Genomic DNA, 23,201 nt, shown 5'->3' on the forward strand with positions numbered 1-23,201 from the left:
TTGCTTGTGAGATAATTTTATCTGCAGGAGATAAGGATGTTTCTGTAATGGGGTTCAGGCCCTTTGCCACAGCTGTTGCCATGTGTCCCTTTAGTGGAAACCTGGCAGAGAAACTGGATCCGTAACATTATGGGTGCTCCCTAGGGATGTGTAGTTAGGACTAACTTGTGTGTTAATGGTATGCATCTTCCCAAAGTCTTTAAGAGAGTGACTGACTTTAGGAATATTGCTTGTAAGAACTCATCCTGGTCTCTGCAGTACAATAAGGGATGGGAAACAGCTTCCATCAATTCCCTAAGTGACTATTGCTATGCACTCTTGGTTTTAAGGGCACTCTCTTTTTCAGAAGCACTTCTTCAGGATTTTTAACAGAGGATAAAGCTTCTTAAAATCAGTATTTTTTATTTATTTTTTATTAATTATTTTATTCATTTACATTACAAATGATATCCTCCTTCCCAGTTTCACCCCCACAAGCCCCCCATCCCATCCCCACTCCCCTTTGTCTCTATGAGGGTGCTCATCCACCCTCTCACCCACTCCCACTCACCCCACTAACATCCCCCTATGCTGTGGCATCAAACCTCTACAGGACCAAGGGCCTCCCCTCCCATTGATGCCAGATAAGGCCATTCTCTGCTACATATGCATCTGGAGCCATGGATCCCTCCATGTATATTCTTTGGTTGGTGGTTCAGTCCCTGGAACTCTGGATGGTCCAGTTAGTTAATATTGTTGTTCCTATGGAGTCCCAATCCCCTTTAGCTCCTTCAGTCCTTCTTCTAGCTCTTCCATTGCAGTCCCCTGGCTCAATCCAATGGTTGGCTGTGAGTATTAAGCGGTATTTTTTAATATAAAGAAAAAGAGCATGGTACTTAGAATCCTTCACGGTCTTAAAGAAAAAAAATGCAATTAGCTAGTCATACAATACTGGCAAATATTTAAGCCACTCTCTTAAAGACAGTTGGGAGAAAGGGCGCTGACTCTGAAGGTTTCTTGAGTAGGATGTAGGGCATTGCTCTGTGGAGGGCATCCGAGGGAGAACTGAAGGTACCCGGGGTCTGGCCACAGATGGTGGTGAGTCTTAAAAAATGGAGATGGGCAGGGGGATACGCTGAGGGATGCAAGAGTGATCAGATTATGTGTGCCCTGGAAAGACTAAAGTGAAGGTGGAGGAAGGCAGCCTACCTGGGTGCCAGCCAAATGTGGAGTCTCTGTAAGGTTGTTGGAGTCACAAAGGAATGCAGATGGCCTGAGAGAAATGACTAAGGACAGCATTAAGGGAGAACTCAGGGAAACTGGTGTCAGTGCCACTTGGTGGCCCAGTCCCAAGGGGATGAAGCTGGGTAAGAGGAGGAACTGAGGCAGACAGTGGTGGCAGCCTTCTCCTTTCTTCATCTAAGCGAACACTTGGTCTGTAGCTCTTATGTGCTGCAGAGGAAACCTGGCTTGCACTGTCCAGCAGACAGAGTCCACCGCTGTGGAATGAATAGTTTGAGTGTATCTTTCATGATATTGTAAAACATAAAGATCTAGAAATAGTGACAGTATGCGGGAGATGTCTGTCAAAAACAAAAGTATTGGGGAAATAGAGTTCCCAGTGCTTTGAATTATTCATTATTTACTATTTTGAAGTATCATGTGTTTTTACAATGGGGGTTGAATTTATCTGAGTGGTTAGACCACTTGCCTAGTGTACATAGGGCCCTATATTTGATTCTTAGGAACTCCCCTACCCAAGTATTGTCTTTCATTTACCCTTTAAGGAAATATTTGTGCATAATGAACTTAGAGGGATAGGAAAATAGCCGCTTCTGTTTCCCTCCCTTTAAAAATGCTTTGAAGAAGTAAAGCATCTATGAGAAAGGGAGGAGATGGAATTCCCCGTTACTCACGTATTGCTTGCTCCTCTGCTAGCTTTTTGTGATTTCCTCCATTGCCACTCTTCCCTTGTTAACTTCCTGAGATCTTTTCAGTAGTATACAAACCACTGACAAAGTTTTTTTTGTTTTGTTTTTGCTTTTATTTCTAGTGCACAGAGGCCAAAAAACATTGCTGGTATTTTGAAGGACTCTATCCCACATACTATATGTAAGTATAGTGCCTTCCTGCTGATTTGACTGTGGTCAGTTTCTTTCTCCAGGAGTGGTTTCTTTTATAGGTATAGGATTGGATTATTGGGTAGAGAAAGTGCAGTAGAGTGGAGGTTTCAACAGTTAAGTTTGTGAAGTCCAGAGGCAGTTTTTCAGGGATACTTTACAGAGACAGGTTGCAGAGAGAACAACCTAGACACAGGTGAAGACAGAATGAGCCAGAGAATGAGAAGGAGCCAGAAGATTAGAACAGATCGCCAGAGTTAGTCTGAGACCAGGCAGAACAGTTCAGTAAGAAGCTGAGATTGAATCAGGCTTGGAGATGACTTTGTGCTAGAACAGCTGAGTTGAACCAGCCAGCCAGAGTTTAGAAAGAGCTAGAAAGGGCAAATTTATTCAGCAGTAAGCCTCCAAGATAACAATTACATAAGACAAAGAAATTACTTTTACAGAAATAGTGATAGAGTTCCAACTTAAAAAAAAAAAGAAGAAAAGAAAGAAAAAAGCCCAAGTCTAAACAAATTCATAGCAGAGTTCTATCAGACTTCTCTAAATTTCCAGTCAATACTTTTTAAATCATTCAAACAAATAGAAATGAAAGGCATACTCCATACTCCTTTTACAAATACAATATTTCTCTAATATTAAAACAAAATAAAACACAACAAATATTTCACAGAGATAGACAATCAATTCTAAAATTTACACGGAAGTCCCTGGGCAGCCAAAGCCAACCTGAGCCAACAAAACAAAACAAAACAAAACAAATGAACTAGTAATATGAAAAAATAAAAAGAAGTGCTAAAAAGATGATTACTTGTGACCCAGCTATACCTCTGCTTAGCATATCCCCAAAGGACTTCACGTTTTATTCCAGAGACGCTCACTCAACCATGTTCATGCTGCTCTACCGACAATAGCCAGGAAATGGAAACAACATAAATGTCCTTCAGTGATGAATGGCTAATGAAAATATGGTACATACACACAATGGAATATTATTCTGCTTCGGAGAAATATGAAACCACGAAGTTGATAGACCTATATACTAAGTGTAATAACTCAGCCTCAGAAAGAGAAATGTTCTCTATTATTTGTGATTCCTAGCTCACAATTTTGTGATGTGAGTATATAATCCTAGTAGCTGTAGAAACTCGGAAAGTAAAAAGGAGCTATTTGTGGGAGCTTTAGGGAAGTGAATAGTAGGATGTAGATCCCATTGAGTAAAGGATTGAAAGACTAGGGGAGGTCTCCACTGGGGGTTTGAGGGAGGACAATAATGAGAGAGACAGATAGACAGAGACTTAGACACGGAGAGCAACTAAGCATTTTTTTAATTCAAGAATCATAACGTTTCATGTTTGCCTAAAAGTGTATTTGTATACATACATTTATTATTTAAATAAATTATGCCACTTAGGGTGATAATGTTTACCACCAAGAGCCATAGATTATCTTAACAAAATCCTCAGTGAGAGACATGAGAAACCCCCTTTCCACTTTGCACAAGGGAGTCCAAGAGACTCTGAAAACAATATAGGTTATTGTCTTTAATTGCCTCCCAGAATTTGGAGGTAAGACTGTGTTACTGGAGACAATTCAGACACAAGACTTGGAGGTTTTAAGCTGAATGGCATTTTGAAGTCTCCTGCCTGAACACTACTCTTCATAGTAGTGGATGCAACTTGCCAAGGGAGGAAAGTAACAGTCCTACCCAGCTGTGTGGCCCAGAACCACATCAGTGACCATCATGGCATCATATCCCTAAAGGTGCATAGTGGCATGCATAGACTGGTGGTGACCAGTAGTTAGACTTAATCTCTCCTCTATGAGGAGCTCATGCCTTGATACTGTAAAGCTAGCCAGCTACCTATGGCTGCTGGGGCCATGGAACATAGAGAACCCACTCCTGCCCCTGCCTAAACTAGTATAAATTCTATCTACTGTCTAAATACTTATCCTTATACCTACAGATAGTATATAGATCTCACCCTTCATCAAAAAAGCCTTTCCCCCAGTGCATAGAGATCATTACAGAAATCTGCAACTCGTCAAAATGCAGAAAAAAGTTGGTTAGCATGCTCAGCCCCAATTATGACATCTTCAACACAGCCCCTACTCCTAAGGTTCAAGAAATGAGGAGGAAGAAGGAGCAGAAGAATAGTGCCAGAGTACTACAGCATCTCTTGGGAAATTGTCTTCTATGTATGACAGGCTGGCTGTATCCAAAACAATCTCAACAATATGGTTGTCTAAAGAAGACCTGCATTATGACAGCACTAGTTGACATGGATGTGGATGGGAAAACCCCACAAGGCTCCACTCTAGGTGAAGACCTACAGGCAATTAATGACTACTGAGGGAGGGACAATTAGTCCTTGCCAATAATACCGATTGTCTATCCCTCCAATTTGTTATCGAAAACCAAGTGGTTATCTCTAAAAATGCATACAGAGAAGCAATAGTAAATGAACTCAACAGGTTGTATTTATATAGTTGTTCACACACACACATACACACACACACACACATATGTAGCAACAATTGTTAAAAGAAAAGAAGACATGAATTTAGGAGGGAATGTGGGGAAGCATGGAAGGAATTGAAGGGAGGAGTGGGGAAATGATAAAACTACAGTACACATAAATAAAACTTAAAATTTTTAGAAAAGAATTATTTCAAAATGAGAAACTGAGTTCTTGAATTATACATGTTAATGATCAACTGAGTCACCAATAATGTATCAGTGTCATATTAAGGAATAAAATCAAAACACTTGGCTTAGAGCCACTTAACAAGAACAAGTTCTGATTTGAGTTATCTACTTCATGTTCCTTGTGTCTTCCATCCTTTGTCTGATGTATGAATCTGAATCTATGCTTGCCTACGTGTCTTCTGTCTGTATGTGTTTGTCCCTAACAAAGGGCTTCACTCTATGTTTATTGAGCAGCATAGAAAATCAAATCCAGACACTATTGTGGATGCCAGCACGTGCTGGCTGACAGGAACCTGATATAGCTGTCTCCTGAGAGGCTCTGACAGGGCCTGACTAATACAGAAGTAGAGGCTCACAGCCATCCATTGGACTGAGCACAGGGTCCCTATTGAAGGAGCTAGAGAAAGGACCCAAGGAGCTGAAGGGCTTGTAGCCCCTTAAGACGAACAATAGCATGAACTAAATAGTACCCTCAGAGCTCCCAGGGACTAAACCACCAACCAAAGAGTACACATGGTGGGACTCATGGCTCTAGCTGAATATGTAGTAGAGGATGGCCAAGTCGGTCATCAGTGGGAGGAGAGGCCCTCGGTCTGTGAAGGTTCCATGTTCCAGTGTAGGGGAATTCCAGGGCCAGGAAGTGGGAGGGTGTGGGTTGGTGAACAGCGGGAGAGGGAAGGGAACATGTTTTTTTTTTTCCCCTGAGGGGAAACTGGGAAAGGAGATCATTTGAAATGTAAATAAAGAAAATATCTAATAAAAAAAGAAAGTATCACAATGGGAAGGAATGGGTTACGTTATAGAAATCTTTAATAGCGGTTTTAAAAGGGATTAAACCACTGACTCCAATGGATCCCAACTTGTCATAATAACAAAAGTGATTGTTTTATCAACAAATAATCTTAAATGAATGCTTTCAACCTTTATGGTTGATTTGACGAAGTTGCAATCAACTTCTGTATTGGCTGCTTTCAGCAAGTGGTAGAAGTGTGTTCTAATGGGTTAAAGGTCATGGAGGAGTTCATAATTTAAGATTGTAGTTATGCCTTAGCTTAGGTTGTAAAAGCTGATTTCATGGGCAATTCAAGGCAAGTAAGATTGGTTGTTACATTATTCTTAAAGGCAAATTAGTTTGAGTACATAGTAGATTGGTCTTAAATTGTAAGTGACGTCAAGATGTACTATTAATTTTGGTATGAGCTTCAACAAAAGTTCTAGTCTCTTAGAATGTAAGAGATATTTTTATAATGTCACATCCCTGCAACCGAGGAAAAGTGATAATTTAAGAAAAGAGAAATTTCTGAGGATGAGAAAGGTTTCAAAGTATTCCATTGTCTAAGGAAGATTTTATGGCCATGGGAGAAAGTGTAGAAAGGCTGATGTAATCGCTATTGAAATTGATGAATTCTCTGGGGTCTCTTGAGCTAAGCTAATGAGTCACCCACATGATTTATGCCAGTCTCCCTGGCCCAGGGAATGATCATGTTTATGTACTGCTCCCTGAAGAAGCCTTTTAGGTGTTCTCTTACAAGATTGTCCCCTGCCTAGCTAGTGATTGAGTCTTCTTGACTGAACACAAATGATTTAAAATAGTAAGCAACCCCATTGTCCTATAAGTGCTGCAAGTGGAAAAGATTTTACCCCCAGACTGCTCTTGGTGCTTGACTTTCCTCTCTTCTCTTCGAATGCTGAGTAAACCTTAAGATCAATGCAGTAACAGACCACTGGATGCTCAGCCGTTACCTGGGACAGGAAGCATTTTCAGAGGGTTTTTTTTTTTTAATGTTTGAGTCACATCTCTGACTGCCATACTGATGGGGCAGAGTAACAGAAGAGCTCAGATGTAAATGTACGTAAAGGAAAGAATTTGAGGGTGCCTCTATAAAAACACGTCCTTGTCCTTAATACTAGAAGGGAAGCCATACCCAGAAGGAAAAGCATGCGAAGGAATATAGGATGGACAGATGGTCTTGTCTCTGGCTTGTCTAGCACCTGACAAATCCCATTCTTCCCAGTCCTGCTCTTGTCTCTCAGTTTTGTCCAGGCCATTTATGAGCTCCAGATCCCAGTTCCCACCGCTGAACAGTGAAACAGTGAAGCTGCTTCTCAAGAAATTAGTTGTCCTGTGTTATAAACAATGCTGAATGAGTAAATTGTCACCCCTAGGTGTCACCTTGCATTGAATAACTTTTCCTAGGAGACATGAACTCATCCCAGATAGGATGCTAATGGCCAACCGAAGAAACAGTTTTACTCAAATGTAGCTTAGTAAATCTTTGGACTATGCACAGGAATACAAGTCACTCCAAGGTATTGGTGCCCTGGAAAAGCTCACCCCAGCATGAGGGATGACTAATTGTATCTCTAGGGCTCCCTAAGTGACTCAATGCCCACTTAGCCAGTAGAAGCACTTTTTCCTCATCCATTGCTTACTGATACTGTGAGAATATTGTAGCCTTCACATATCAAAGACTTGAAAGTTTTGTTTACTTTTTGCAACCCTCTGTTATCCCTCTAACAGGTAATGTTTCAGTTAAAAAGCCACAACACAGCTAACTGAGAGCCCAAACCCAAGTTTTGTGAGCCATTGCCCAGTAGAGTCACTTTACCTGCCTTCTTTAGTAGAAGGTACCAGTGGAAGAGCCAGACACAGGGTACAACCACCTGTCATGGCTTCTTTGTGACACTAGGCCTGATACATATGGATCTGAGGTCATCTGAACAGGAGATATTGCTCATAGACCCATGCATTTAACTCTTGGTCCTACTTGGTGGCCTGTGTGTGGAAGTTATGGAACCTGAGGAGGTATAACCTTAGTGAAGGAAGTCTGTCATTGGAATCAGGCTTTGGGGGTTTATAGCCTTGCCCTACTTCCTGTTCTTTCTGCTTCCCATGATTGTATGAAAGTGTGAACAGCCAGCTTCTGCCTCTGTCTCCATGCTTTCCCTGTCTGCTGCCATACTTTCCCCACCATAATGGACACCATCCTTCTGGAACAATAAGCCAAGTAAATGCTTTCTTTGCATTGCCTGTGGTCAGGTATTTTATCACAGTCACATAATAGTAACCTAAAGCAGGGTCTCTCCCACTCCGGAGATGTGCATGCAGGTGAAGGACGTGGAGAAAAGCTCTTGTTCCAGTGTGATCCCCACTCCCTCTACCCCTTCCTTTCTAAAACCCTGTTCTCTGTGGTTGATCAGATAGCATGTGATTACCTGCCAGGCGAGGTTTAGGGAGTCTGCTGAGGAGAAATAACACTTGTAAATGACCCAACCTGTGCTGTTTTCCTAAACAGCCTGCATAGACTGAGACAGCCATGTGGCTGAAGAGATAACCTAGTCACCAAGCTGAACTCTGACTTCCAGATCAGGGCGATAGACTTGCCCTTCCTTTCCTATCTCATTGCCAAATTCATGGTACTTCATTTGTATCTTTTGTGCAGTGTGGTTTAAATGGTTATAAAATTGTTATCAAATTAAAATGTCACGAGGTTCTGGGAGGATTTTCATGTTTCATTCCCCTTATTACCCTGCTGTTCTGGCAGGATATGTATATTTCTTAATCTTACCATATCATAATCTGAATCTTATTGAATCAGAAACTAGAAAAAACTGTTTCCCAAGACAGGCCTGATTCAAACTGATTTTAAGTGAGCAGCAGATTACTAAAATGAGAAAAGAATAAAAAACCGGATCCTGGGAACACAGTGTAGACTTTAAAAAGCTCTATAGAGTAAATGAAACTCAGCAGTAGTGTGAAGATCCTTGAAGTCCACTCGCCTTGGCCTCTACCCTGTTGTAGCTGAGTTACTCAAGAGTTACCAATTATGAGAAAATGAGAACTTCCTAATCCATTGGGATTGCTAATTATAGGATTTATAGTATTTATGATACTTTTCCCCTTGGTATAAATAAAAGTATACTTTCTTCAAGTAAATGCCACAAACCACCTATAATACAAGCAATGTTGGCTTATGCAAGTTTGAGAAAGTGTCTTCTGATGATAAGTAGATCTGTAAAGAGCTGGCAAGCAATATTTTCTCCTCAGAGCCAGTCTGTTTGGCTTTGACCTTGGATATGTTGACTAGACCGAAGTTAAATGGCCATCATGGTTTAACTGTGTGTCTCAACAGACAAGCACACTCTGTTTAGGGAAGCCAAAACAGACCAGGAATGTCTGTTCTCTATTGACCTCCAATCGAGTAATGTTGATAGGAAAAGAATCAGAAATTTACCCTTAATCTGTGATGCTTTTGGCTTGATAACAAGTTAGGTAAAAGCTCTGATGCCTTGTATCTGAAGAGATGAAAACTATTTAAAATGTATGATGTTAAGTATGCATAGATGTACTGTATTAAGGTGACTGGAATGTCATGCATCCCTACTCATCTCCAAGCTCATCAAATTATATAAATCAAATATGCAACTCTTTGTATATCAATTATATCTTAATAATTTTTCTAAACTGATTTGGAAAGCAGAACAGCTTTTCCCATCTATCTTGACTACACACACACACACACCCATGCTAAGTGTAGAAAACAAAAACAGGTAAAAAGCTCTCAGTTTAGGTCATCCATTCTCAGTCCTGACCATATACTAGGGTTGTCTGAGGAATGACTACTAAACAAAAGGTGCTTGTGCTGAGAACCATCGTTATCTTGACTCCTCCCATAAAACTATACCACTGGAAGCATGGGTGGGATTTACTGCCACCTCATTCAGAAAGAAGAACTTTTCTAGGGTATGGAAATACCCTAAAAGAAAGGCTGGAGATGCAGTCCTTCAGATTGTGCTACAAGGAGACTGTATACAAGTTACATCATACATGAAAGAGGTTGCTATGGGAAGACCAGTTTGGAGATGAATGGTAGATTTTGGAGAGGGTGTGTGTGTCTAATACATTGGTGTGCTTCTCCAAAGGAACAATGTTTAAGAGATGTGATGGACAAGTGTCACATTGGTCACAGATGACGTTGCTTTGGAGGGAAGAGGCAGTAATAACCTAGACACCTGTATGCTCAGGATGCAAGCAGCTCACAAAACTGAGAATTGTGGAAGGGGACATGCAAAAGATTGTCACAGTCACTAGAATGCCAGGAACCTCTGTGATCCTTCAATAGATTATTAGACAAATGCTTGTGATATTTGGAACCCTTCCTCTAATGTCCTGCTCTATTGTTTTTGTTTTCTTCAGTGGGACTGAGACCAGGATGTCTGTGACATGACATGTTGATATTTGGTAGTGTCTTAGTCCATATCGCTGATAGGCCAGTTATGTGGATTTGTAACTGGTGTGCAAGGAACCCTACTGTAAAATTATGGTTAGTACAATTTCAGTCTATAAGCAGAATTCACCTTCGGTTCCATCATCCTTTTATTATTGATTTGAATGAAAATAAGTAAGTCATACTGTGACAGTCATTTACAAGTTGTAGGTAGAGGAACTCTCTGTTTTCTCTTCCTCCCTTCCCTGATTTCCAGATTTAAAAATGCAATCCATATGCTAATGAAGTTTGTCTTCCTGTTTATTTTATCTCCGGGTGAAACCTGACCTACATCTAGTTGTGAGCTATGCATGGTACCTTTCTTCCTGTCTTCTTGCCTTGTCTTCTGCTGCCAGAGCTCCTGCCTCTTCCCCTCCCTCTGAGGTGCTTTATCAGCTAAACTGACACCAGAGTCACTCTGTACCCTCATGTAGTTTCCTTTGCTCTGCCAGACACTCTCGTAGATTTTAAAAAGATGAAACTTTTGGATTCCAGCTTGAGATCTCAGGAAGATTTTGCTATGTTTTCAGACCCAGGTCTGACTGTGGAATCACTGGACATTGCCGTGGTGCTGAGGAAGCACTGTGTCACAGAAGGAAGGGAGAAGAAAATCAGCTATACAATAATTTGAACTTTGGGGTCCCAATGAATGTATCTCATAGTCATCAGTTAAATATCAAAATCTGAAGAAATAATAAACTCCTGGAGTGACAGAATGTGAATCCAAAGATAGGGTAAAATAAAGGCCAGATTTTAGAAGTTGATATTGTTTGAGGCAGATATAAAATATTTACATCCCCAAGCTTCACTGGGCTAGTACTGTATGGGAAAGCAGACCTTACTGAGATGAACCTGAATGTTTCTGTTTGTGAATGAGCATTCCTGAAGAGAAGCTGTGTCTGCAGTGTTGATTGATTAGAACTATAATGCTGTGGAGAGATTGGAATGTGACAGGCTCAGAGCCTTGTGACCTTCTTACCCACCTCTGTATCAAAGCTAGCATCCTATGAGTAATGGATGAGCACCTTTTCCAATCTTTTAACAGACTGCTAGCTTCCACCAACCCTGAAGCTAAGAATGTCATCAAATAGCATCTCAGGCCCACAGAAATCTTCCCCCGGTCTTGCCATAATCCCTCCTCTGATGTGCTCACCAATGTATTTTTAAATTGTCAGGATTTATAACTTTATTTTGTAAAACTATAAAATTTCATGAAACTGCTTCCATGTTGGACTATGGAATTTAGGGTAGTTTAAATCAGTATTCCCAGGCCATGGTCAGTCAGAATGGCTCCAGAATAGACTATCTTATATTTCCTTTAAGATGAGAGCTGTAGTGTTTGCATTGAAAAGTTGATGGAAGGTTCTTCACCATTTCTTCGTGTTGCAGTTGGTAAAAAATAGTAACAAGAAGTGTAGAAATGGGCAAGAACTGGGATTCTTTGGGTAATGGGAAGTCAACATTGTGCCCAACTTGAGCATAGTCTCCCAGGAACAGGAAGAATTATACTTGGTAGCATTGTTCAAACAGGTCCAGACATCAAGTTAAAACATTTGGTATTACATAGAAACAAGCAAAACAGAAAAACAAAAAGAAAAGAAAACAAAAACCAAACAAAGAGAAAGAACAACAACAAAAAGTCCCAATCCTCCTATTTTGGCAAACATAGAAGTGAAGAGAATGGTTTCTGGAGTCTTAGTGCTCTAAGCAGGCAAAAGATTGCATTTTCTTTTTCAATTAGTTGGCATCTCACTGTGTTGCCAAGACTGAACTGGACCCAAATCATTCTTCTGCCCCGGGCTCCTAAGTAGTTGGCACCGTAGACAAACCACTGTTCTTAGCTGAGAATTAGATATTAAGTCAAATAGTACTTGAAGGATAAAATTATAAAGTTTAATTATTAGCATACCCTGTCATCTTACACCACCCTATGATGATAGCAGTTTATAGCTGTCAAGATCTCTTAACGTTATACCTTGCACCCTGAACTCATATTACAGTTGCTTTACCACATTCAGAGTTAATTTCTTGCTTACCATTTTTACTGATATCTGCTTAACATCTGCATGATGTTGGGTTACCATGACACCTTCAAGAGTTTGTTTAAACAGCAAACATTTATATCTCTATTATTCCTGAGGCTAGAAGCCAATGATGGTGCCAGGTGACCCAGCGTCGTCGTTTGTAGACAGCCACTTTCCCTTCCCTGTAGAGAACACAGGGGGAAAAAACCAGGCTGTGTCCTGCCTGGCCTTATGAAGACACTAATCCTCCCACTCCAACCCGCACCACCAGGGCTTTAACTTTATGACATGATAACTTGTCAAGGCTTGCCTTCAAATCACATCCCATTCAGGATTAGCATTTTTTAATATGGATTTTTGTGGAAGATACAGGGGAGGGAACAAGAATGTCCAGTCCATCATAGTAACTGTTTTACTATGGAAAGGCAGTGTTTTGTTTTGTTTTGTTTTGTTTTGTTTTTCTGAGATGGTCTTCCTCTATAGTGCTGGCTGGTCTAGAACTCACTACATAGACCAGTGTAAGAAACCACAGAGATCTTCCTGCTTCTATCTCCTGAGTGCTGGCAATAAAGGCTGAGCCAACACACCAAGCCTAAAAGGGAATCTTAATTTGTCAATATTTGGCTATTTTCAAAATAGAAATATTTTTATTTTATTGACATTGAACATTCCCTGACCTAATATGCCCTCAAATTCTATTCTTGAGATTTGTACAATAAATGTGTCTAAAGACCAGACCCTCTTCACTCCTGGACAGTGCTAATAATGACACATGCTTAGTTCTCATCTTTAAACCTTGGTAGAAAGACCATCTCATTCTTTGCATTATTAAACTGCTGCTGGCACACACGGCAATCATGTGGCCCCAAAGTAGCCAGACTTCCTCTTCCTTTCACAGTGTGTACCTTAAGGACTACATCATTTATCATGCATCCAGAAAGAATGAGATAGACACTCTGATGTCATCTTTGGAATATACTGAATTATAAATTAACACCTGCTCAGGGTGATGTGTCTGATTCTATGACCTTAGTACAAGTCTAAATTTGGATCCCAGAGTGCAGTGAGAAGCAGTTCGGTAACAGAAAACAATTTCAGTTGTTTCCATTTCTGCCAAGCAGAAGTTCCAGGCCCATATAATTGTAAGTGCTGAGAGGTGAGTTTGGGTAAGAAAGGTGTTCTCTTCTCCTGTCAGCCTGAGAATTTATATATTTGGTGCACAGTAGAATGAGACAGAAAATCCATTCTTTTGTCACCATCTGTTTTATACCCAGTTTAGTATTAATGACTTCCTTTGGAACATAAATGCTTTTTCCAGGCATTGGGTACCTTAAGTGTGTTAGATAATGGGCTTATTAGTATACTATATACCACCTGGTAATGTTGACCATAAAGTTGTAATTAACATTTTGCTTATAATTGCCTCTATTAGAAATGGCAGTAGAATGTTCTGCAGTACACCATCAGCTTTATTGGCAGAAAGTGGTAAAAGCAAACGGACGAGAGTATTATTCCTTGTAAAGTTGATCATTGCCAAATATCAAATAGTAGAATTGGAAGCGAAAATGAGGGTGGCCATTTGGCCAAACCTTGTTTTGCCCCAGATGTAGGGGACCAGAGAAGGTTGGTCCCACTTGGGACTGCTAACAGTAGAAAGTAACCCTAGAACCAAGAGGATTAGACTTGAGGCCACCTAGAAGTACCCAGGGGGGTAACAATTTTGGACACAATAGAACTTTTAGCATACCCAGGTTTTGGTTGATTGTTTGGGACTTTTCCAACAGTAGCTCTGAAAAATATGCTTTATGGTACAGTGTATTGTACCCATATGCATATATGACAAGAATATGTCCCAGAAAACCTTTTTATAAAAGAGGCTATCTGACCTTTTTCAAATCAATGTTCACCTTGAATAGTGTCAGTTATAATCACCCCTAGATATTGCAGCTGCTGGAAAATACTGTAAATGCATTGCCGGTTCATCTCAAACCAACACCATGCTGTACCTATGTAACTTGTCAGTCATCATATTACTTCAGTTCTTTAATGATTGGTACTTGCTAACTAAAGCAAGCTCTTAAATAAATCCTACAGTCCTTTCTGGGACTCTTTCTCGCCAATGCAAAGTTTCAAGTTGAACTGGGAAACTCTGCAGCTGGTATCAGAGGAGTTGCAGACTACTGTTTTTATGGGCTCAGCTCAGGGGCCTCTTGCCATTTGCATAAGGGTTATTGTGCAACCTTCATGGTATCCTTTCAGTTTCCTAGCAAAAGGGCTGAGAACGAAGAGGGAAATCAGGAACAGAGAAAAGTGGCCCATTGTTTGTGTTTGGTTCAAGTGGTAATGTTCCAGAAACCTACTGACCTCCTGGCTTACTTTTCTTGTTGAGAAAAAAAATGCATGACAAAAGCACTTAAGTAAGGAAGGGTTTATTCTGCCTTACTGTAGTCTGTCACAGTGAGAAGTCAGCTGGTCACATTGCATCTCCAGGAGGAAGCAGAGGGCAGTGGGTGTGGGTGCTATGTTCACTTTGGCTTTCTGGGGTTACAGCCCATGAAGTGTCTTAGTTAGGGTTTTACTACTGTGAACAGAAACCGTGACCAATGCAAGTCTTGTAAGGACAACACTTAATTGGGGCTGGCTTACAGGTTCAGAGGTTCAGTCCATTATCATCAAGGTTGGACCACAGTGGCATCCAGGCAGGCATGGTACAGGAGGAGCTGAGAGTTCTACATTTTCATCTGAAAGCTGCTAGTAGAATATTGACTTCCAGATAGCTAGGAGAATGGTCTTAAAGCCCATGCCCCCAGTGATACACCTCAAATAGTGCCAGTCCCTGGGCCAAGCATATACAAACCATCACATGAGTGTACCACTCATGTTGAGGATGAGTCTCCCTGCTTGCATTAAACTTCTCTGGAAATGTCCTCAAAAACAAGCAAACTCAGATGTTTGTCTTCAAGTCCCATCAGGTTAGCAATGAAGATTAGGCATCATGCTAGCGAAGTTTACTCTTGCTATCAGCAGACAGTAACCAGAGCAAAGAGATGCTATAGTAGCCCTTAAGTCTTATTTTTATTTTTATTTGTGTGTGTGTGTGTGTTGTTTGCATTTCACATATGGTTACTACTAGACTTTGGCAAACCACTTAAATAGGTGTCTGTAAGAAGTGCTCATATCCTATAAATCTTGCTCTTATTTATTTTGTTGTTTTGTAACAAACTGCTACAAGCTTTTCTAGTTGAAATTAACTCAGTCTCTATAGATGCTAAGTGTAAGCCCAGCAAAAGTAGTTTGTCTGCTCATGGTCTCACAAGGCTGAAGTCAAGAGACTGGTTCAATTGAATTCTCATCTAGCACTTGGAGTCCTTCTGGTTCTGTTTGGGAGGGAGCAGATTTTAGGTCTTTATGGTTTGGGGACTGCAATTTATCTGAGATTGTTTACAGAGTCTAGATCTCACCTTCATCCCACATGGCTTTCCCATACTTGTGACTCTTCTTCAAACTCAGTAGGAGAATATCTAGTCTGCTCTGGCAAGGTCTTATATCACATGCAGTCTTAATTGTATAGTCTTGTGAGTGGACATTTCATTTTGTTTACAGGACCCTCAGTACTCTAGGGAGAGCCATGTAGACACTAAGCATTTATATTATGAATCTAACATAGTTGGTAAGAGTGTTTATTTTTGCAAGTCACTGTAGGAACCAGATCTTTCTCTTTAGTTTATAGTTGTCTGATTTCCACCCACTCTAACAGAGAGTCCAATATCTCCCTTAAGTGTTCCTCTCTTCTCCCATACATATAAGCTTCTAAAGGAAGATATTCTTCATAACATTAGTTACCCAGGAGTGCCGACATGGTTGAGAAGGAGATGAAATACTGAAAAAGAAGCTTAATGAGTCATCCCAGGCCTACAATAGGCCTCATCTCCAGAGTCCTTCGTAAGTATTTGTTCCGGGGTAGGACAGCCCCTGAACATGTCTCCTGAGTCTGGGCCCTGTCAGAGGCCTTGGGGATGTAGAGATCTGTGGGATGAGGGAGCCTGAGCAGATAGAGTCTTTTTGTGAAGATGAGGCCTTAAATTCACTTGAAAGGTTCTCATCGTTCAAAGAACGATGCTATCAAAGAAGCTGAAGCTGATAGAGTTTAATAAAAAAAAAAAATCACATAGCTAGTAAGTATCCAGACCTCCTCACTTAACTCCACTCTGTAACCTGTGCTTTTAACTTGTGAGGCGTATGGAGGCAGGCTCACCCTTCCCATGGTCCTGGGTTAACGTCAGCATAGAGCACATCCTCATTATTTCTCATCTGTTGCATAGCTTCCTTGGAGCATGGATCTGGTAGACTTGATGCTTTTTCTGCTCCTGGAACCTCTCCAAAAGGAATCCATTTTGATTTTTTTTTTAAAAGAATGTCTACACTAATAGTGATTCTGGATGGAACACTGTGATAAGAAAATCTACCCTTTTTAACCCAAAATTGTGCTCTCTCTGTCTCTCTGTCTGTCTCTCCTGCAGATGCCGTTCCTATGAAGACTGCTGTGGCTCCAGGTGCTGTGTGCGTGCCCTCTCCATACAGAGGCTGTGGTATTTTTGGTAGGTTACAATTCTTGCTTGATCTTGGAAAGTTCCAGCATTACACAAGGCCTTTCCTTCAAAGGAATTGAATGGGTTTTTTGGTTTGGTTTGGTTTTGGTTTGGGGTTTTTGGTTGTTTGTTTGTTTTGGGTTTTTTTTGTTTGTTGTTGTTGTTACATATCAGAACCCTTCCTCAACAGGAAAGGAGGGTCCTTCTGGTGTTGTAAAGCACTTTATCAAGAGGAGAGAAAAGACAAATGTGGCTCCCAAGGGAAGGAGGTGTTGGGGGTGTGTGGAGGGAGTAGGGGGTGGGGAGGGTTCAGGACAACCTGACTTTTCTTAAGCTGTTTCATTTTCCACTTCTCAACCCTTAGAAACATTTATTTAACTCAAGATATTTGTTGTTTGACAAAGTTTAACAACCAGTTAATTAAACAGAGTCTGACCATTAGACCAGATTTAGCAGTTAGTAAAATTGTGTGTCAGACTGTAGTCCTTGGGAGCCATTGTGGCTAGTCCTATAGGAAGCATTATGATTAATATTTCCGTGAGTCTAAAGTGACCATAGTGACTCTTATCTCCAAGTGTCCCCTGTTGATGTGTTCAAGGCTCTGCTATGTGGAGACCTGTTGGCTTCCAGGGGCAGCAGTACTGAAGAAGCTGTATCTGTCACCTTTAGGAGGTGACCCAGAGAGGCTGTCTGGAGGGACTTTCGTGGTCCAGGTCTTCTCCTCCTCACCTACGCATGGAACCAGCAACATAGTGTTTAAATGAGTGCCCATAGCTCAGCTGCCATGCCGACCCACCCTGTGGCAGAGGCTTGTATTATCTAACACTGTCTTGTATTATCTAACACTTTCTTGGGGACTTCCTACACAATTGGGTAATACTTCTTAGCCCTGAGGATTTTAGCTAAGAGGAGAACTAAAGTATGTCAGCCAAAGTATATCAGCTCCAGAGATATTAAGTACAGAATAGTTGCTATTTGCCTCTGTGTAGCAGTGCCCAGCTAAATCCAATCAAATTGATGCCGGTGGCAGTGGCGGCATGTTCCTCACTACCCATCCCACTGTTCTGGGTTCCCTAATGAAATACACACACACACGCACACACACACACACACACAGAGACTTTATATTTTTATATGCCTTAATGACTGGACTACTTCCTAACCTCCACATGGCGAATCCACCTCCCTCTGATATTCCCAAGTTACTACTTACTAAAATCTATATTCCATCTTAGCTGCCCTGGACCCAGTCAGGCAGCCCTCATGGGACCACTCTTCCCCAGGTCCTACAGGGTGGTTATCTGTCTGTCCCCCGCCTTCTCAGGTACAGCATCTTTCCTATCCTCCTGGCATGGCAGATCACCTTCTTCCTCTCTTCGTCCCTTGCCCAGGAATCCTATATGCTCAATTTCTCCAAAAAAAGATAAAGATTAACAGAGTTATTAAATGGTTAGACGTACATCTTTAATTTTTTTTTTTGTTAACATGAATAGACCATTAAATACACAGGAATCTTAATCATCAAACATATATTGTCCTTAAGTCCCATCACTTTTTTCTTGGACAAAATTTAAAAAAAAAAAAAATCAATTCTTGATCCAAAATATAGTTTAACCTTTTTTTTTAACCAAAAACACAGCCTCATATTTTATAAGACATTTCATTCCCTTTTTTTGAATTTTATTTCTCTAAACAAGAGTTGAATTCAAGGTATATACATGACATACTGTAGCAAATTAAGATAACCTATACCCAGACTGTTAACTATCAACCGTTTTTGTTGTAAGTTTTGAGTAATAGTTCCAATTAGAATTTTACAGTTTTTTTAACTGCCCCCCTCTTCCCTCCAATGGTCTTACATCTCCTGAAAGGAAGAAAATTTATATTTCAGCAAGAGCTTTAAAGATACACCTGACTTTGAATGGGAGAAAAAAATTGTAAACAAGAATTAAGAAAGGAGCAAGTATTCCAAAAACTAAACATCTGAAATTACTTTTAGCTGCTTAACTCTGATATATATAAAGCTTTCTGATTATAAAAAAATAATAAATTAAATACTATGAAATATAACAGTAACAAACTTACCATTTGTTGTAGGAAAATTTTTATATGTAGGAATGCTAGGCAATGTCTATTTTTATTGAGATCTTAGAAGAGCAGTGTTTTCATTACATAGGTGGGTATTTCTCTTATTCTTAGTTTTTTTTCTCCAAAAAGCCTTGAAGTCTCATGCAGTTATGTCCTAATTACATACAACCAGCTGGGACATGTGACCAAATACTCAGATGAGAATCTAATGACCTTGCCTTGGTCCTCCTTTCTTAAAGGAATACTAACATTTAAGAAGTCCATCTGTGGTTAAGCAGTCACAGTATTATTGTGAGGTTTTAGAAAAAGTCTTTGTGATAGTTTGAATGAGAATGGCCTGCATAGGCTAATATATTTAAATGATTGCTTCCCAATTGGTGGAAACTGTTTGGACAGGATTAGGAGGTGTGGCCTTGTTGGAGGAAATAGGGGATGGGTAGGCTATAAGATTTCAAAAGCCCAGGCCAGGCCCAGTATTTCTCTGCCTGTGGATAGGGATATAAACCTCTCAGCTACTTGTCATGCATGTCAGCTTTCTGTGATAATCATGGATTAACCCAAATCCTTAACCAATTTGTGTGTGTCTGCAGAGGGAGGCAAACAGTTTAAAAAGCTTAATAAGTACTTTTTTTAATAAAGATACTAAGTTACAGAAAGATGCTAGAATAGTAAACTAAAAATCATGAAACAGACAACTATGAAAACCAGACAATGGTTCTCAGAAAATGTTGGCATCATGTTGGGTCCCCCAACCCTAGTGTCTGTGTCTGTAAAACCGAGAAGTAAAAGCAAGAGTATCCAGGCTCTGTGGGACAGAAGCAAAGGCGGGCCACAGGCATAAGGCAAAGGGGTCCCCCAAACAGGAAGAATGTCCCATCTTAACTAGGGGAAGCAGGCTTAAAGATGAGATAGAAATGCAGGCACTAGGACCCAGTATAGATCCTACCTCCAGTCTCTCTCCTGAGCCATATAGCTAAGGGCTGGGCATTCCAACACTGAAGAAGGACCTTGAACCTGTGGTCACTCTCTGAGTGCACATTGGACAAGTCATTTATACAGTTTGCTGGTCCTTCTTCTAGTCTAAAACCCAAACCAAAACCAGATCTCCTGTCATGTTCTCCATGTTGTGGTTACCCACCCCCCAGCCATAAAATTATTTTTGTTGCTATTCCATAACCATAATTTTTCTACTGTTATGAACCATACTATAACTATCAGATAGAGGGGAGATCAGAAAGCCAAGCCCTCTACTATTGATATCCCAACTTAGCACAGGAGGACAAGAGAAGGAGCCTCATCATGAGTTTTCATCACAAACCTTAAAGCTTCTCAAAGCATCGTATCTTCCTCAACTCTAAGAAAGCTCCCCAGGAGGCCTATCCATCTTCCCCAAAAAAGGATCCTCAAAGTCCTGTCCTTCTCCTCCCTAAGAGAGCTCCTCCAAGAGCCCTGTAAGAGGCCCAAAGTCTCTAAAGAGACCCGAGTTCAGTACACAGACTTACCTCCTAGCAGTTTAAGAAGGATTCATCCATTTTGTCTGGCAACACTGAAGTCATTTCAGACCTTTTTTGGTTTCAGTGATCCTGGAATGTTCGCAGGAGGCTCCTCACCTGAAACCTCTCCTTAGCCAGGAAGGATGAGTCCTCTGTTGGTGTGGGGCATCTCACTGGGGCCTCCAGTGAAATAATCTATGTGGAAAAGTTACATATCATCAAGCTGAATTAAGTTGAGAACATAGCGAGTCCTCTAGCCAGCTGACCAATAATAGGCTTATACCTGAGATTTTTGGTACAGAGACAAAGGAGATTAGGGCTATTTTGTTTGTATTTTAAATCAAAAAAGGCTGCAGTCACATCACACTTGGTATAGGTTGGAGGGTCTTTATGGTGTGACCATTGATCTTATAAAATATCACACAAGGCCATTCCTCTATAGCAGTGATCCTCAATCTTCCAAATGTTATGACACTTTAATAAGTTCCTCATGTTGTGGTTAACCCCCCCATACACACACCATAAAATATTTTTGTTGCTACTTCATAACTATAATTCTTCTCCTGTTATGAGTCATAATATAAATATCAGATAGGCAGGACATCTGATATGTGACCCCCTGTGAAAGGGTTGCTCAACCAAAGATGTCATGACCCACAGGTTAAGAAACACTGCTGTAGAGGAAGTAAACTATTTTTATGTACCATGACCCTTTCTCACCAGGAAATGAGAGGCATTGTGACGTTGTAAAGTACTTTAGCAAGAGAAGTGAGACAACATCTGTTTACAGACAAATGTGGCTCCCAGGAGACTATCTGACCTTTCTTAACCTAGTTTACAACACTCAGACTGCTAAAATCTGTGGAGCAGAAACTGAGCTGAGGATTATTGAAGAGTAACTTTACTGAAAAATGGATGATGACACATCAATACTAGTTTAAGAAACAAAGGAAAAAAGGAAACTTAGCACCACAGAACATGAGAGACACTAGTGTACATTCCAGAAGGCGCAGCCAACATGGGGGATGCTGTCCTTGGAGTGCATGCATAGTTTCAAAGAACTGAGAACACAGGTTAAGACAGAGAGCCTCAGAAGATCTGTGCTCCACTTTCAATGAGATCATTTAAAGGGGAGCATGAGCGAGCATGGCTTCCACTGGTCTAGGGTGAACCATCTGGAATGTACTCTAGGTTCTCTCCTTTTCTGTGAGGGGGAAGGGAAACCGTTTCATGTAGTTTTATAGGTTACAGAATAAAGAAAGTCATGAATCCTAACAATTTTAAAATACATTGGTGGGTACATCAATAGAGAGATAGGAGAAGCTTTTCTGTAGGTTTCAGATGCTATCTGGTGACATTCTTAGCTTTTGGGTTGATGGAAGGTAGGAATGCAATAAATTTAATACATTCTAAGAGGTTTCCCTCTATCCGTCACAGGGTGTTAGTCCTGACACAGAGGTCAGAAAAGAACAGCTATTTAGGTACTAAAGCTAGCCCAAGATAAAGACATTAGCTTCGCCGGGCAGTGGAGGTACACACCACTAATCCCAGCACTTGGGAGGCAAAGGCAGGCAAATTTCTGAGTTTGAGGCCAGCCTGGTCTACAGAGTGAGTTCCAGGACAGCCAGGGCTACACAGAGAATCTCTCAAACGCCCCCTCCCCTTCCAACAAAAGTCATAAGCTTCTGGACGTGCAACCTTGCAGCCTCGCCACATCATTGCAGTTCTACTTGATCTCACAGACACAGCTTCTTCGCTGGAATTCTCCTTCACAAGATCAAGACATTCAGTAAATAAGCCAGACTGAGACAAGCATTACACATGTTCTTTAAAAATTGGGCGGTGGTGGCGCACGCCTTTAATCCCAGCACTTGGGAGGCAGAGGTGGATTTCTGAGTTCGAGGCCAGCCTGGTCTACAGAGTGAGTGCCAGGATAGCCAGGGCTACACAGAGAAACCCTGTCTCGAAAAAACAAAAAAAAAAAATTGTTTCCTATATTTACTTAGAGACACATAAAGCCATTTCTTTCATTTACTACAGGAAAGAGACTAATAGGGTAAGGAGGGAAAAACAGGACAGGGAGCAATGGAGTATGAAGATGTTCCACACACAGGATATAATTGAAAGAGATTGTCTTTACGGAACCCAGCCACTACATACTGGGAATACATCAACTTAAAATTAAATAAATAAAACTCTGTAAGAGAAGATGAACTTTTCTGCCCAAACTTCCAAATGTAAGAATTTGTTCATCTGAAAACAAAAGAAAAATACAGCAAACAACACTTCAGAGTATGGCCTGGAAGGCATGCCCTCATCCAGGAGTCTTTCTGGGGCCCTCAGGAAGGAGGCAGGACTACAATGCATAAAACCCTAAACCTAGGAGGAGTCATGTGTATGCTGGGTTGGTTTGGAGCATTATATGCAGTATGTTAGGGTTCTAGGAATGCCTCCAAAAATGGTTAAACTTGTCAAAATTGCGTGTTGAGAGAGAGGAGAGAGATCTTACAAGGCTCCAAGTGCTTTTGATTTCTGGGCTAGGGCACCTGCTGCTGGTGGTGGGATAACAGTGAAGCCACACATGGTGTTTGGCAGTATCTCACACAGACTGAAGCGTTTGTGAGTCCCACAACCTTGCTCTTACAAAGCCAGAGTTCCAGGTGCCAAAATAGTTGATTAGAATATTAGAGTTTCAATTATGACACAAGTTACAACTGAAGGTATAGCCAGAATGACTAGAAATACCCTAGTCAAAATACAAGTGCTCTTGGCTGATCCATACATTTCTTCTCTCAGTAAACATTCAGTGGTTAAGATTCAGGGGCTTCTGTAGAAAGGCTTCTGTGGCAACCACAGTCCTGAAACGGACAACTTTCAGTAGACAGTAACTATTAGACTGAGATTCTCTGGAAGCAGAGCTGGCCTTTTTTT

The 23,201-nt window shown here is 40.8% G+C and overlaps 1 protein-coding gene across 2 annotated transcripts in view; it reads left to right on the plus strand.

Annotated features, from left to right (window-relative positions):
* Vopp1 (VOPP1 WW domain binding protein) overlaps window positions 1-23,201 on the plus strand; it is a 65,218-nt gene that overhangs the window by 27,660 nt on the left and 14,357 nt on the right. For both annotated transcript variants that reach the window (XM_031382024.1, XM_031382023.1), the window contains 2 exons: window positions 2,033-2,091; window positions 16,621-16,698. In XM_031382024.1, the coding sequence (XP_031237884.1) occupies window positions 2,033-2,091; window positions 16,621-16,698 (137 nt within the window). The remainder of the gene's footprint in view (window positions 1-2,032; window positions 2,092-16,620; window positions 16,699-23,201) is intronic.

The sequence above is a fragment of the Mastomys coucha genome, unplaced genomic scaffold, assembly GCF_008632895.1.
Source record: "Mastomys coucha isolate ucsf_1 unplaced genomic scaffold, UCSF_Mcou_1 pScaffold20, whole genome shotgun sequence".
In the NCBI taxonomy this organism is placed as follows: Eukaryota; Metazoa; Chordata; class Mammalia; order Rodentia; family Muridae; genus Mastomys; species Mastomys coucha.